Below are 17,693 nucleotides of genomic sequence, written 5' to 3'. Positions count from 1 at the left end.
TTTGAATTCTAGTTCCACTACTTTAACCATATGACCTTAACAAACTTACTTTAGTTCTGTGCCTCAGTTTCCTCACCAGTTAACTGAAGTAGTATTCATCTCACTGAGATCTTATGAAGATCAACTGTGTGTAATACTCCTATGATAGCATCCAGCAAGTTTTCAATAAGTGTTGTTACTAGCAAAGCCAGCTGATGATATTAGTGACTTAGTACAGAGCAAACTCTCCACCTGATCTTCTGTCTAGATGAGAATCAAGAAGGCCGATTTCTCTAGCCATAATGTAGGTTGGGGTGACAGAAATGTTGCTACATTTCTGTGTGTAAGAGAAATATATTATTCATGCAGAGGAACTATAGAGAATCCCCTCAGACACTGTGATCACCTCAAAATAAACTGAGCCCCTTACTTCAATAAGAGGCACAGTCCACCAACCAAGGGTCATTTTTCCTTAAAGAGATGTCTCTTCAGTGCGAAGATCGCTGTTATATCCTCTGGACGTGGACTGAGGAATTGCTAGATATAGATTTAAACCTTATAAGTGTATTGACTTTTTAAAAAATATGTTCAAGTTAACAGTTTACATCAATTGCTTTGAGATTATTGCTTCATAGTTAGAACCCAGTAGATGATAGAGAGAGAGGAGAGAGAGGAGGAGGGAGGAGGGAGGGAGGAGGGAGGGAGGAGGAAGGAAGGGGAAGGAAGGAAGAAGGAAGGAAGGAAGAAGGAAGGAAGGAAGGAAGGAAGGAAGCTGAGTTCTACCCAAGGTCTCTAGATAAGGGTTTTTTTTTCATAATAATTCTTCCTGCCCTGCCCTGTGACATTCCTAATCTTATCTTCATTGCAGGTGGCCACATCAATCCAGCTGTGTCTTTTGCAATGTGTCTTTTTGGACGAATGAAATGGTTCAAATTACCTTTTTATGTGGGAGCCCAGTTCTTAGGTGCCTTTGTAGGGGCAGCAACCCTCTTCGGTATTTACTATGGTGAGTAAGACCCCTGGGTCCAGAGGTTAGAGAAAGCTGGACATAATTTGAAAGTCAGAATTACTTGGTAGGAAGAGATGAGATAAGGCAAGAACAGGAAGCTGCGACAATTGTCAAGAGAGTGTAAGAGTTTCCGGTTCTATATAGTGGGGCCAAAACTATCATTAGGGCAAATTCATGAAGCCTCTTAATGAAAATGGTCACAACTTAAAAGGGGAAAGAATTTAAAGGAAGCCTATATTTAAGCCCAACCAGTACTACAATGTGAATGTGCACAAAATAAGTAATAGGCTAGTGGCTTCTCTATGACTTTCTCTGATTTGGCTGGGAGAGGAGGTGTTGACTGGTGGCGAAGGGTATGAGAAGTAAGTATTTAAAGAAGAAATCTGGAGTGAAGTCTTTGAGGAAGGGGCACAGCCGAGAAATGGGCTCAGTGAGGAACTGCTCCCCAATCCCCAACAGCCAGGGCTTCTGTTCTGCAACAGTCTTGGGGGACAGACACAATACTGATGATCGAAGACCCAGATTCTAGTTCTTTGTGAACTAATTAAGTACGTATGTGACTTAAATAAGTCACTTGACCTTACTGGTCTCGATTTCCTCCTGGAAAAATGAGGGAACTGAACCTGTAGTAGGAGAGACCTGGGGTCAGTGCTGGCTGTGTGGTGACTGCTGTCTTGAGGGCAAACTCACTGTTCCACAATGCCCCAAATCGTGGACTGGTATCAGCGGTTACTGAGAACACTCTGGGAATTGTGAATTCTGCCTAGAGTAGGTCTCAAGTTCCACTTTGGCTTTTGGTCAACCTCAAAAATTCTAACAATTTCTCGCAAAAAAAGATTGGTTTCCAGGACCCACAAGCTAAGGAGTCGGCTCAAGTTCAGAGTGAACCGTGAAGGGCAGCCAGGGCTTTCTATCCTTGACCTACAATCCTGTGACTTCCGGGCATTTCTTAAACTACCGTACTTTAAAGTGAAGAAAGGCAAACAATATCGATCTGCCAAACTGAACCTGAGTGTTTGACTGCAGTTGGTTAGCACAAGAGCTGCCATAAGCCTTCCTCATTCCTGCCCAGAGAACACTAATGTGCCAAAGTTGTCTTCCACAGATGGACTCATGTCCTTTGCTGGTGGAAAACTGCTCATCGTGGGAGAGAATGCAACAGCGCAGATTTTTGCAACATACCCCTCTCCATACCTGTCTCTGGAGAACGCATTTGCAGACCAAGTAAGTGTACATTCAGAAGGCCTGACTTTGGTGAAAAGACATGATTTCTTAATGGGACTGCATGGGAGCAGCATAGACCTATCAGAAAGGAAAGGCCGTGTTTCCAAAGTCAGAGATCACTGGGCATCACCCAAGCTTTCTTAACAAATTTTTGCCTTTGTCAAAGTTGATACCGTTAAAAGAGTTTGCTGCTTCCTCTTTAAATTATTCACATCAGTTGAAGTCTGGAAGAGTGGATGACAGGACATTTCAACTCCTGCAGGGGCAAATGGGGTCTGCCTCACTGTTATATCTCTTTTGTGCACATGATCTAAATGTGTAGGCCACAAGAAAAGACATTGTGATCTCAATTCGAGGACTGTGAAGTGTGGTAGTTGAGCTTTAGGCTATCACAGATCCTCTGTGTCTGCTCATGTGCACAGGTTCATCTAAACCCTCAAAGTAACTCAAAGTGCAAAGTGTCTCTGGCTTATTGACATTTAAACAAGCTGTATCCAATCTGCATTTGAATAGACCCATGCAGTTCAAACCCATGTTGTGCAAGGGTTGACTTTAATGGTTAAGTGAGCATATTTACTTTATGATTTTTCCATATTTTAAATTATTTACATGGTATGGTTCTCAAATATCCAATGGGGTCAAATTGAATGATTACTTTGGTGGAGTTTTTTAAAAATGCATATTTCTAAATTACTGCTGCATTTCTTTTCCAAAATGTGGTACATGTTTAGTTCTACTAGAAAAGCCTGAGAAAACTGGTATCGTTTCTCTAATATTTGGTATTGTTTGCAGTTTCCATTACAAATCAGTTTTTTTCCACTTGCTTGTTTCTTAACTTTACTTTTCTTTTATGAATTTTCTGTTTATTTCCTTTGAGCATTTGCCCATTGATGTATTGCATAGTTTGTCTCGCAAATTTGAATGAGCTTCTTCATTCATTCTTCCAGCCTGAAGTCTGTGTTTCTCTGTTTAGCTAGGTTTCTGTTTAGCAGGATAATGTTGTGAAGATAGGCTCTAGAGCTGAACTCTGGGTCCACACTTAACTGCCACTGACTAATCTGTAAAAGAGAGTAATATTAGCACCCACGTCTAGAATCGATGCGAGAAGAGCATCTGGCATGGTGTGCTCACCCAATGTATGTTAGTTATTACGAGAGGGGGTGAATTTTGAGGTGGACAAGTGGGCCGAATATAAGCTAAACCTCTTGTACGATTTCTCCTTCCCCAGGTCGTGGCCACCATGTTCCTCCTCATGTTGGTCTTTGCCATCTTTGACTCCAGAAACTTGGGAGTTCCCAAAGGCCTAGAGCCCATTGTCATCGGCCTCCTGATTATTGTCATTTCCTCCTCTTTGGGACTGAACAGTGGCTGTGCCATGAACCCAGCTCGAGACCTGAGTCCCAGACTTTTCACTGCTTTAGCAGGATGGGGGTTTGAGGTCTTCACGTAAGTAACGATGGTGGTGGGGAAAGAAAAGATTTATGCTGTGTTTTATCAGGGAGAGCTGTGCTCTGAGTTGGGATCCAGGAGAATACAGATGGGAGGGTGGAGGTCAAGTGCAAATCCTGGTCATGAACGTGGAATGTTTCACTGGTGATTTGTGCTATGGTGGGGCGGTGTGTGTGTGACAGACACAAAGGAAGGGAACTAAGAATACAATGAATTTTCTAGAACAGTGGTTTTCAATCAGAGGCAGTTTTACCCTCAAGGACATTTGGCAACATCTGGAGACATTTTTGGTTGTTACAACTGGAGGGAGTGGAGGAAGAAGCCGTCACTGGCATCTAGTCAGTAGACGCCAGGAGGCTAGGATATGAAGATACTGTTAAGAATTCTACAATACCAGCACAGACCCCCACAACAAAGTATTATTTGGCCAAAAATATCGAGAGTGCCACAGTTAAGGAGCTCTGTTCCAGAATGATCACCACCAGAACATGAGAGGGTTGAACAAAATGTCCCCAGCAGGAAAAGATCCTTTGTATTCTTCCAATGGAGAATCAAAATGAATCCTACAGATAATCTCATTCCTAGAGCCCAGAATTAGTTCATGAGTTTCCTTCAATCCCACGTTCTTGAGCTTCACTCTAAGAGATCACTGCTTACATCAGCAAGTCACCTATGTTAGCTGCACACAGACCCCTAGAACAAAGATGCCCCAAGGTGATCTGGCCTCCCTTTGAGCCCTTCTTGGTGATTCACTCAAAGGTCTATGAGTGATGGTGGTTCTAAAACAGGTAGAGATCTTGCCTGTTCTTTCTTTGCTTTGCTAAGTACATGGTAGGAGACAATGTCTGTGGGAGAATGCTGAATCACCTAACACCAAACTCTGAGCTCAATATTCCTCGTTAGCATCAGGGTCTTCTCCTTTATTCATCCATCCAAGAGACTGAATACCCGATCTCTAATTCAAGGCCCCGTACTAATTATGGTAAGGCCCAGTTGCTCCCTTTTATGGTGTTACGTTCTGTTTCACAGGGGGTTAGCACAGGCACTTACACAAGGTTCAAGCTAACAAGTGCCACGAAGAAGATTTGACTAATTCCAGGAGTTGAGAGAAGTTTTGCAGCTCCAATTTTAGGAATTATGGAAGGTAGAGCTACAGGCATTTTGTCGTATCTGAACATGCTTAAATGGAGGACAGAAAGAATATGTCAATCAGGCAGAATGCTAAAACAATAAGTAACCCGGTCTAGCTGTAAGGCACATGAAGAAGGCCGGAAAGGGGAATTGATGATCATAGAGGTCGGTCCTAGACTCCCAGAATGAAAATTTTGGATTTGTGCTGCTCCCTGTTCTGTAGGTTATGGGAAGCAGTAAAGGATTTAGGGTAGAAGTTTGGCATGTTTAGAACTTCAATTTAGCAAAATTTATCTGATATCTTTATATTAAATGGATTAAAAAGGAGAGAGTAGAGGGGGCAGAAACCAGTTAGGGAAGAGGTAGGCTGGCTGATAATCTTCAACCAAAAAGTTCTCAAGAAATCTTTTGAGGGACAGCAGGTCTCCAAAGTGTCCCAAAAGTCCTCACAACCTCTGGCTATGGAAACCCGTGGAGACTGCGGCTGAGTGATACAGAGGGCTGCGGAAGTCACAGACATTCCTCTTAAAGGGCTGTGTGCAGACTTACTTGCTGACGGACTCACTCACTCTGAGCTCCAGTGCTGGGGCAGCTGCTCGAGGAGTGCCAGGGACGTCCAGGGAGGCACTGAGTTGTTGAGCTTCAGCGCGAGGGTTGGAAGGGCAGCTTTCTCCTGGACAGAAGTGTTTGCAGAATGCATTGTTCCTTCGTTGAGCCCTCCCCACTCCCAGCCTGCAGACGGATGCAGGCACCACCATATCTGACTCGCCATCAACCTGGATAACACAGGTCTCCACCCAGGTAATTCCCCGAGACTCTGCCTCCCCCAACTTATGGGCCAACCCAAGCCACTTTCACTGGTTTATTCCATATAAATGTCCTGTCTTGGCTCTTGCTGCGGACTTTCCTAAAATCTCTCAAAGGCTCACAAAACCCAAAGCAGCAACATCTGGCTTTGGCATGCTCTGTACTTTTTGCTGAGCAACCCCAAGCCCCGCACTAGCGGCAGCCTGCCTCAGTTTTTAGCTTGGCCTCTCGAGGCACCTATAAGCCCAGCATAGGTGGTAGCCATCTGTGGATTGCTTGGTGACTTTTACCAGGTGGCCCTGGAGGTACACAGGCTGTGGCTGAACTTGGCCCTCAGCTGGACGCCTCCTAGGACTATGCCACTGGGCCCCACAGGACACCTACTACATAAAGCTACTCTACTAAGACCAGGAGACTTAGAAGTCCTACCTAATACATAGAAACAGACACAGGGAGGCAGCCAAAATGAGGAGACAAAGAGAAGTATGTCCCACAAGAAAGAACAGAACAAAGCTCCAGAAAAAGAACTCATCAAAATGGAGACAATAAATCTATCAAATGCAGAGTTCAAAACACTGGTTATAAGGATGCTCAATTAACTTAGAGGAAGAATAGATGAACTCAATGAGAACTTTAACAAAGAAATGGAAAACATAAAAATGGATATGGAAAACATAATAGGGAACCAGTCAGAAATGAAGGATACGATATCTGAAATGAAGAGTACATCAGAGGGAATCAATAGAGTGGATGAAGCGGAGGATCAAATCACCAATATAGAGGACACCCAATCAGAATGGCAACGAGAAAAAAGAATCCAAAAAAAAATAGATAGTTTAAGGAGCCTCTGGGACAACATCAAGCATAACGACATTGACATCATAGGGGTACCAGAAGAAGAGAGAGGGCAAGAAATTGAAAACCTATTTGAAGAAATAATGATGGAAAACTTCTCTAATCTGGTGAAAGAAATAGACATACAACCGCAGGAAGTTCAGAGAGTGCCAAACAAAATGAACTCAAAGAGGCCCACACCAAGACACATCATAATTAAAATGCCAAAGATTACATACAAAGAGAGAATCTTAAAAGCAGCAAGAGAAAAGCAATTAGTTACCTACAAGGGAACACCCGTAAGACTCACCTGATTTCTCAACAGAAACTTCACAGGCCAGAAGGGCTTGGCACAAAATATTCAAAGTGATGGAAACCCAGGACCTACAACCAAGATTACTCAGCAAAGCTATCATTTAGAATCAAAGGGATAGATCAGGAGCTTCTCAGAGAAGGAAGAGCTAAAGGAGTTCATTACCACTAAGCAAGCCAGTATTATAGGAAACATTGGAGGGACTTCTTTAAGAAGAAAAAAAAATGTACCAAAAATATGAATAAAGAAAGGCAATAATAACATATCTATTAACAAGTACTTCAAATGAAAAAGAATTAAATGCTCAAATCAAAGGATAGCATTGCTGAATGGATAAAAAAAGATGAAAAATATGAGTAATAAGTAAAATGGCAATAACTACATATCTATCAAAGAATACTTTGAATGTAAGTAGATTAAGTACTCCAATTAAAAGATAGGGTGGCTGAATGTATAAGAAAATAAGACCCTTAAATATGCTGACTACAAGAGACTCATTTCAGCTTAAAAGACACATACAGACTGAAAGTAAAGGGATGGAAAAAGATATTTTATGATAGACCTAGAGGGTATTGTGCTGAGTGTAAGTCAGAGAAAGATAAATGCCATATGATTCCACATACATGTGGAATCTAAAGAACAAAATAACAACAGAAACAAACATACAAACTCATAGATACAGAGAACATTTTGAGGGTTACCAGATGAGAGGGAGGTTGAGAGGGCAGGTGAAAAAGGGGGAAAGAATTAAGTATAAATTGGTAGTTACAAAATAGTCATGGAGATATAAAAAGTATAGCATAAGGAAGATAGTCAATAATATTGTAATAACTATGTAAGTTACCAGGGGCATACTAGTTATATCGAGGTACTCACACTGTGAGTTATACAGATGTCCATTCACTATGTTGTACACCTGAAGCTAATATAATGTGGTATGCCAACTATAATTGAACATTTTTTTTAATTATTAAAAAAGATGTTAATGACTTAATAGATGATGGATCTCAAGGGTAGTGCTAATTTTTTAAAAGTTTACCCAAAGGAATGAATTCCTGATGATGGTACTTCAAGCAATTAATACAGACATTTTCCTGGCATCCCCCAAATCATAGCGTGCAAATGACCCTGTGTACACGTAAGACTGGGCCAGGCAGGGAGCCACATCTGAGTTCCTTCTTTGATGACTTGTGACCCTGGCACAAGATATTTATCTCTGATGGAAGGAGGACGGGTTCATCCAGGGAAAGGAGAACCTGTGTCCTGGCAGATATCTTGGACCCTAATCTGATAAATGGCAGTGAAAGATAACACCACAAAATGGTGATGGAAGAAAGGACATGGTGGGCCAAACAATGTGGCTTATGCTTACTTCATGTGCTTCTTGAAGAGGAGGCTCTTAGCTCTTTAAAGCCCATGTGCCTCTCATAGACACTTCTATCTAGATTTGGGGGTGTGGGAAAGGGCGCTGCAAGAACAGAAGGCGGGGTCCTCTCTCCCATGTAGTCAGAGTGACATCTAGTGGATGCTATGTTCAATCTCAGTGCTCTTCCCTCAAGCCTGTATCTAGGCTCTTTGAGTGCTTGGATGATCCAAGTGAAAGAGACCACCATGCAGAAGGAAGAACGAAGCTCAGAGAGGGGGAGACTTGCCCACAGACCTAGACAATCCTGAGATTAGAACTAGGTCTCATGAATCCTAGGACGGTCCTCTTGTTTTGTGCTTATTTCTTTTTTTTATCCTTTCTTATTTTTTTTCTTATCAAAATTTGATACAAAACAAAAGGCCCTATGGAACATGCGTGTAGTTATTAAGCATAACAGTAAAAAGCACGCCATGAGGCCTTCCCTTAAACAGAACACTGTGGAATCCTCGTGCATACCAGTGCGCCCCTCCTTTTCCCCCTGCTTCCTCCGCTGTGCCTTGAATTTTTTTCAGGTTCACCATAACCCTGCTTTAAGAAGTTTGTCTCAAATGTATATATCTTCAAACAGTATATTGTACATTTTGCTTGCTTTTGAGAATGAATGGCCCTTTCTACTGACTTATTTAAATGGATTTCTTGTCTCCAAAAAAGATGGTGACAATTCACAAAAGTAGTTGCTTTCTCTCAGAATTATACCTTTGACATTGAGGATTTCTGGAGGGGATTGAGAATCACAGCACGATAGCCTTTTCAGAGAGTAACTTTGAGCTGTGACCTCAAAAAATAAGTAATGAGTTAAATTATATTTAGTAGGTAACTCATATTCTACATTTGATTTTTTAATTCACTTATTTGTTAGCAAACATTTCCTGATCGTTTATTTTTCGATTGCCCTCCCAGACCAATGATGTTAGGAATCTCTCCACATTTTACCATTCACAATCCTCAGGACTCATTTTTTCAGGATGAGGGAAAGGCAGTTCCTGAATAATCAGCCTGAACTTCCCCTAGATTCTCTCAATTTTGATCGTGGGTTCAGGGACAATATTTTCTGAAAGGAAAATAAATGGGACATAGTCTCTCAAAAGTACTAATAGGACAATGAAATGGATCATGTGACATGGGGTGTATTGGAAAATCTAGGATGCTGATTGCCAAGTTATAGTGAGTTCTCTTATACTTAGCTCTTGCCTAGTTAAAAGGGAGCCATAAGCATGAGAAAGACTAGCTGGTTAGTGAATAACTAGCAGTAATACCAGGAGGAAGGCCAAGTGATATATCACTAATTTCTTGTTTGATTTCAGAACTGGAAAAAACTTCTGGTGGATACCTGTAGTGGGCCCTTTGGTTGGCGCTGCCATCGGAGGCCTTGTCTATGTTCTTATCATTGAAATTCACCACCCAGACCCAGACCTCGAGGCAGAACCACCTGAGGACAAACCAGAGAAATGTGAACTTAGTGTGATAATGTAGTAGCATGCTCAGTTCTGGGTTTATAATTGGCTGAGCCGGCGTTCTCTTCAGGAAAGATGGCATTCAGGTATCTGCATTTTCACAAGATTAGCTGTGTTTGTGGAACACTTAATTGGAAGAAGCACCTGAGTGAAGTTTTGAAAACACTGACCTCTTCTCTCCCATTTTCCAGAATAGCATGGCCTGTCTCCTGAATGAAAAAGCCTTCTCTCTTGCCCTGTTAATTTAATCCTTTGATGGGAATTGTTATTACTGGATAAGCACTATTCACTTGGATCCTTGACCATGAACTTATTTGGATGATTTCAACTGCATTGCCTATATGAAATAGTATCACCAAAACCCTTATTTTCAAACCCACTAAGGTTATGTTCTGAATATCAACCAAAACTAAATTAAAAGACAAAACAGTGGTTTCAGTTAACATGTCCATGTTAACACAGTAACCCATTAGCGAACTAATGGGTTAACTGTGTTAATATAATTGTACCAGTATTGACATTCTCCAAACCTAGGGGTGTCGGATGCAGCAAAATGCAGCTGGAAAGCTCAGGAGGACATTGTGGCATTCAGAAACCTCAGGAAACAAAATAAAATTTGGGACACCAAATGGAATTTTTTAAAAAATGGAAATCATTTATTAGATTAATCCTTTGGTCTTTGCATTTTTAGAGGACATCAGTTAATTTCCTGGTCTTTAGTATATAATAACTTACAATACAATCATAACCTCAGTTGTGAAAAATACATCACTCTGTATTTTTAGCTCTAATGTATTTTCCTAATTGCCTACTTGAGGCCAGATATTTGACAAGTTAGTGACTACACTCATTCATTATTCTATACATGCCCTATAAGCCAAAACTGAAAGCCATTGGCTCCTGGTCTAGTATAACCTTTAGAATGGGAAGTCCCTGGAAAGATAATATACCTATTGGGCTTTACAATTCACAAAACACTTTCACATAATATCTAATTTAATCCTCAGAGTGACTGTCTGAGGTATATACTATGCTGCTCATTTTTCAGATAAGGAAACAAAATCTCAGGGAATTTAAGTGTGTCTCCTAAGATCATGTAGAAAGTTGAACACATGTATCCTACACCTTTCAGAAGATTAATATCTGGCTGAGACTCTTGACCAGCCCTTCCTGGCTGGCCATAAGAAGTGGGATTGGCAGCTGTCATAATGTGTACATAATGGACATATGTACACTGGACATAATTCTCTTGGATCTTAAGATACAAAGACCTTCACTGTCTGGTTTTATTACCATGGTTACTGAAGCATTAATAAAGGGAAGAGGTAGCGATTTGATCATTTTTTTCTCCTGAAAACATTATCAGAAGGCTTCCTTTTCTAGGTTACCCTTGGTCTAGCTAAGTTTTGCTCTTTCCTCACTGCCAATCTCAAGCATCATATTCCTCGAATTGGTGTCACTTTAGTCAAAAGAGTCTCTACGAGTTACAAGCACCAGAGAAATTGCTACATCCAGTGATTCACCTTTGGTCAAACTGTTAGAAAGCCCAGAATTTCCCAACTGCTTTGTGATGATAACAGAACAGCAAAAAGTGAATGTGAAATATCTCCAGTGACCTCTGTTCTGTAATCTATTGACTGACATGTGGAATTATTTTCCTGCTATAAAACTACCTGGATATTGCTGATTTGAAATAAAATCTTTTGTTTGAGTTTTTATAAGTATCAAAACTGCTAAGTACATTTAACTGAGAGGTTGTCTATCTTTTTTTACAAATTGGGAGCCTTTGAAAAATGCCAATGCCCAGTTGGTCATTTGTAAATATCTCGGGTGATTTTAATGTGCAGCCAGGGTGGAGCACATCGACTTGGTTAAATTAAATGGGTGTAAAGTTTCTTTGAGAACCAAGTCTAGTGATGGCCGGGTAATCCTGGTTGGAGTCTCAGTCTTGGGATGGGATTCTCATGGATTAGAGAGCAGTGGTTCCCAATAAGGGGCAGTTGTGCTCCCTTCACACTCCTACCCACCACACTAGCAAGGGGTCAATGTCTGGAGACATTTTTGGTTGTGACTGGGGAGGGAGTGTCACTGGCATTTGGTAGGTAGAGGTCAGGGATGCTGCTAAATATCCTACAATGTGAAAGACAGACCCCTCCCCCACAATAATTATTCAGCTCAAAACGCCTATAGTGCAGAGGTTACGAGACCCTGGATTCAAGAAGAGATGAGAGGGGTAAGAAGACGTTGAAATCCTATGCCCTGATTCAAGTTCTGCCAAAAACAGATGCCAAACAAGTCAGGAACAGCTCCTGGGGGTGAACTATAATTGTTAGAGGATGAGGCAACCCAAAATTTGAGTTTCAGGTTAGATTGTGGAATCTATGATCCATGCAGGTGTTCATTACACACTACTTTGTGATTAATGACTAGGATTATGAAGAGGAAATATATAGTTATGGAAATCAACCCCAGGAAGGTTTTTTTAAACAGGAAAAATCTTGTTCCAGGTGCTCACACTCAAGTCCCCTCTCCCCCTGCTTATAAGTGGGTTTGCTCGTTTCAGTTTCTTACCCAACAGAACATCTACACGGTTAAAGGATCCATATCAGAAGTCAATAGAGTCAACTAACACATTTATTAAACAGATCTTTTAGGAGCTAGACTTGCGACACCCTTCCCCGTCCTAATCAATCCCAAAACTTAATAGAAGCATTTATTTTGATGCCAAAATAGAATTTGATTCCCCAATCAGTTGAGAGTTCAGAGCCTTTCAAGGGTTGTAGGAATTTTCTAACCAGTAAGAGCCAGAGTTAATATTCAGCTTTTGAACAAGGTAAGTGGAATAAAAATGTCACATTTTAAAATCCGATCCTTAAGATTTAAATTATTTCTTTTAAATCGCTTTCGCACATATACTTGTCTCATTTAAAGAATATCGGTACTCAAAAATATCAGGGAAAAAGAATCACAACTTTCATTTATACAGAATGATTTATAAGTTTTATTTACCCACAGAACCTATTGTTCAAATGAAAAAACTTATGTGGTAACCCACACATAAACTAGAGCCGCTATAAATAGAGAAAGGACAGGGAAAGAGATGGGAGTTTCATTCCACTTGTGATATCGTCTTACAACTCCCCCAACACAGCCCCTGAGAGATCTCTGAAGGGAAACTGTGTGTGTGTGTGTGTGTGTGTGTGTGTGTTGTGTTGGGAATCTTCAGAACACAGTTTTACACAGTTCAAAAACCATCGATAAAGGACTCGGGACAAGTTGTCGATGAACATTCTTATAAAAGTTTCAAGGGCAGAACTTACCAAAACTATGTTAGTTCAATCTCAGACAATTTTCCAGACTTTGTAATAAAATGAATTAGATTGGTTAAACAGAATACTTGACCCACCAAGCATCACCCACAAAGAGGTATATCAATTCCCAAACTGGGAATTTAGGTTCTCTGAGATAACATGTGTACAAATCAAGCATATAGAAGCGGTGGTAGTCAGGATAACTGTGTTGACTTTCTATAAAAAATAAATAAATAGGTAGGTAGGTAAGTAGATAGATTAGAGATAGACAGACAGACAGACAGATCCACCAAGCTGCAACCTCTTTCTTGTTGCTGGAAATGGAATAGCTCTTAACCAAGAGAAGCTGTTTCTGGACTAATGAAAGGAGTCCCCCCATATACACTGAACATGAATAAATGAACTAATTTAGCTGAAGAAACCCAGGGAACAGTGTGTGGATGGAAATTCTGCCCAAGCACAATTCGATTCTATCTCCCTGCAGGGTTGCATTATGTCTTGTGGGCTTTAAGCACTTTTGCCTTCTTTGGCCCTTTCCTTCATACACACAAAAATTTTTATAAATTATGTTTTATTACTGTACTGGTGATAAACTAGATTATATATATATATTTTTTTTTCCATATGATAGAAGAGATTAAAACGCTTCTGTAGGCTACTAAGTGTGGTGGGCTCTAGGTCTTGCGCCAAATGAATAAGTTGGCCCTGCCTCCTGATTCACCCTCTAGAGCACCCCCTGATGGCCCCGAGCCCAGTCACACTGCAGCTGTTTCCTCCTCATGGCCCTCAACTCCTGCCTGTGGGGTCTCAGGAAATAGGACCAAAGAGAAAACTGAGCCGGGAAGTAGGGATGGAGACAGAAGAGAGCTTTTGGATACCTGGAGGTTGTGAAGAGTACTTCAAAGGCAGGGCCCAAGGCCATGAGGCCCCTCCGCATCCTGGCCCCTCCCTCCCGCTCAAGTGCCCAGCAGGAAAGGGGCTGCCAGACCTCCTGAAAAGAAAGCAAGGGGGTCCTGGGACCATAAGCTCCAGAGACTCCATAATATGTTATTAATGCATAATTTCTTGTGCAATGTCTCAGTTTACAAAGCACGTTCACATCCAGTATCTGATAAGGCTGTGAAGGTTGAAAATAGATGGTTTACTCTGATGTCCAGTTCCTCAGGAGAACAGGATTTTGTAGCACTAGTTTACCTATGTTTTGTACCTTTGTATCAGAGTCTTCTGTAAGATTTTTGTAAAATATTCTTATTTTTATGCCAAAAAGAAAATGTATTTGCCTACTATTACTAAAAGTAGCCATCTGCCAAGAGTGACATTATGTTTAGGCAGGGAGGAAGTCTCAAATTTACTTGCAATTGTAGAAAAGATCTTTAGTAACTGTGGTTACATCAAAAAATGCACACTCCACAAAATGCTTATATTTTAAACGCTAAAATGCACTGTGAAAAGAAATCCAAATTTTTAACATCTATGCAGCCCTGAGCAAGATACTGCAGCTGATTAAGGTAAGTGAAAACTAAAAATTTCAGAGTTACTAGGACTTTGTTTGATACTTAATGTCTATCTATCTATCTACTTTTTACGCAAAGACTTCAGACTTTTGGAAATAAAGGCTAATAAAAAGTGACACAATACTTCTCAACTTTTGCATAAAGGAAATCACCTCTATTGAAAGGGGGTTTTGATGGCCCTCAGCTGGCCGATTACATCTGGTGATATTCTAAGAATAAGACTCTGATCTAATAGATGTCATAGTTATAGCAAAAAAAAAGATGACCTCCATGGATTAAGAAGAGCAAATCATACACCAATCATGCGGGAACCTGTTCTTAGCATGCGGTCAAGGGCAGGAAATAGATGTTCTGTTGCTGAACCATTGACCGTTGGAACAAGACTCTGAAGGGAGTCTGTGCGATCACACATTGGAGGTTGTGTGGCTAGTGCTCGAGGTCGGGCTCTAAAATAGCCAGACTGAACTCTGATTCACTGCGGAATAGATATGAGACCCTATAAACTTCAGTTTCTACATCACCCGTAAAATGTGACTGATACTAGCATGTGCTTTCTATGGGGTGTTGAAAATATTAAGAAACTGCTTGTGAAACATTGAACACAGTCCTGGGAATTTACTTCCTTCTTCACAAATGTCAGCTAATTTTATTACTTCACATTTACATATTCAGCTGTGTGTCTGCCTTGCTAACATTAAAAAAAAAGAAAAGCAGTCTAAGAGTGTAAATTTACTGATGCTTAAATAATCCAATTCATGTGACTGACTTAGCTGTGACAATTTTCTTAATGTACTCATGTGCAAAGAACCTACACAAGGCCAAGCTTACTTAGTTCGTGAATTACAGTACCTTGGTTTTGGTGAATCCATGTGGGATTTCTCACCTACAGAACTGTAAGTTAATAACAATTTGTTGTTTTAACCCACTAAATTGTTGCTAATTTGTTACAGAAGCCATAGAAAACCAGTACAGATGATAACACCCCAAAACAATATTGAAAAAAGAACAAGGTTAGAAGACTTTTGTGTTTCGATTTTACAATTTAATATGAAGCTGCATAATTAAGACATTATGGATAAGGATAGACATGTAAAAATGGAATAGAATTGAGAGCCTAAAAGTAACCTTCACATTTACAATCAGTTGATTTTTTTTATGTCATAACTTTTTATTTTTATTTTTTGAGATGATTATTTTATTCTTTAATGTCACCACATATTTGACCCCTTTTGACCCCATCTACCACAACTGATTTTTAACAAGGGTGCCAAGACAATTCAATGGGGGAAAGAATGGTCTTTTCAACAAATGGTGTTGGTACAACTCGATTTCTTCTTGCATAAGGAATTTGAATCTATATCTTACAGCATGTACAAAAATTAATTCATAATGGATCAAAGACTCTAAATGTAAGAGCTAAAACTGTATAATTCTTAAAAGAATGTAGGTGTAAATCTTCATTAGTTTGGATTAGACAATGGTTTACACTAAAAGCATAATCAATAAAAGAAAAAATAAATTGAACTTCATGAAAATTAACATTTGTGCTATAAAAGACACAGTCAAGAAAGTGAAAAGACAATCTAAATGTGGGTGAAAATATTTGCAGTCATATTGCTGATAAGGAACTTGTGTCCATAATTTAAAAAGAACTGTCACAACTCAACAATAAAAGGACAAATAACCCACTTTTAAAAAGAGCGAATGATTTAAAAAGACGTTCTTCCAAAGAAGATATATAAGTGGCCAATAAGCACATAAAAATATATTCAAAATAATTAGTCATCGAGAGATGCAAATCAAAACCTCAATGAAATACTACTTCCCACCTACTTAGATGCCTGTAATAAAAAAGATGGACAATAACAAGTGTTGGTGAGGATGTGCAGAGAATGGATTCCTTATATATTGCCGGTAGGCATATAAAATGGTGCACCTGCTTTGTAAGGAAGTCCTAATAAGCAGAGTTACCCTATGTCCACACAAAAATTTGTACATGAATGCTCATAGCAGCATTATTCATAATAGCCCCTCCCCCACCCCACCCCCCAAAACAGCCCAAATGTCCATCATCTGATGAATGGATGAATAAACCTGGTATCTCCATATAATAGAATATTATTCAGCAACAAAAAGGAATGAAGTACTGATATATGCTAACACATGGATGAACCTTGAAAACAATTTGTTAAGTGAGAGAAACCAGACACAAAAGGCCGCATATGGTATGATTCCATTTATAGGAAATGTCCAGAATAGGCAAATCTATAGACACAGAAAGCAGATTTTCCATCCCTATTTCACAGGGGCAAGGGAGAGAAGAAGCGGGGAGTGACTGCTAACAGTAACCAGGTTTCTTTGGGAAGTACTGAAAATGTTCCGGAATTAGATCCACAACTCTGTGAATAATCTAAAACCACTGAATTATACATCTTTAAAAGAGAGACTTTTGTGGTACAATAATCACTTCTCAATAAAAAAGAATGTTATGACCATTCGAAGAACACTGTGGAAGCGCCTAGTGATACTAAGTATGTATATCCCTATGACTCAGGAATCTTACTCCTGTCCGTATTCTTCTGACAATCAAACCCATAGTGGCTTATGCATGGGGATGTTTATTGTGTTGTTTTTGACAGCAAGGCATTAGAAACGATCTAAATGCCCAGCACTAGGGAAATCAGTAAATGAAATATGATGGATACATACTATCAACAATATCTTCTTCAATGATGCATGTAAATGCAAGAATATAACATCTTAGAATGGCCACCAGTGGTAAGAAGGGAAACTGAGAGTAAAAATCCACGATGGAGCAAAATAATAAAATAAAATAGAATAGAATAGAAGCAAAGCCAAGGATGTGCAAATGTTAGTAATGTGTCGTGACTGAGAAGTATGAATGACTCTGTCCTTGAGGTCCAAAGAGCAAAAGAGAAAGAGGAAAACAAAAAGGAAGTGGGGTAGGGAGGAGAGGAGGGCAGAAAGAAGCCAACTCTGATACACGCCAAGATTTTAACAAAGAATGTCTCCAGGAGGTGTGATGGGGGGTGAGTGAAGCTATATTTCTCCATCCCTTTCAAAAAAAATCTTTTAAAAATATTTTTCAGTTTTAAAAAATTTAAAAATTTGAAAAGTCTTAGATGGCTTTTGAGTGACATTTAAGGGCACCTTGTTGCTACAGACAGCTAAAGACTTATAACCAGTCTCCTTCCCTTGGGTCATTAAAGTAGATTAAAGAT

General features: G+C 39.9%; 1 protein-coding gene across 2 annotated transcripts in view; it reads left to right on the top strand.

Annotated features, from left to right (window-relative positions):
• Positions 1–10,470, top strand: part of AQP9 (aquaporin 9) — a 35,416-nt gene extending 24,946 nt beyond the window's left edge. The window contains exons 3-6 of one of the 2 annotated variants that reach the window (XM_039865479.1): positions 848–985; positions 2,094–2,212; positions 3,441–3,658; positions 9,477–10,470. In XM_039865479.1, the coding sequence (XP_039721413.1) occupies positions 848–985; positions 2,094–2,212; positions 3,441–3,658; positions 9,477–9,645 (644 nt within the window). In that variant the 3' untranslated portion in view covers positions 9,646–10,470. The remainder of the gene's footprint in view (positions 1–847; positions 986–2,093; positions 2,213–3,440; positions 3,659–9,476) is intronic. The other variant, XM_039865480.1, reaches the window with a different exon arrangement.
• Positions 10,471–17,693: the final 7,223 nt, after the last annotated feature.

Source organism: Pteropus medius, unplaced genomic scaffold (genome assembly GCF_902729225.1).
Source record: "Pteropus medius unplaced genomic scaffold, Ma_sr-lr_union100, whole genome shotgun sequence".
In the NCBI taxonomy this organism is placed as follows: Eukaryota; Metazoa; Chordata; class Mammalia; order Chiroptera; family Pteropodidae; genus Pteropus; species Pteropus medius.
Note: the sequence above shows the minus strand (reverse complement) of the source record. Positions and strands in the feature narration are given on the sequence as shown.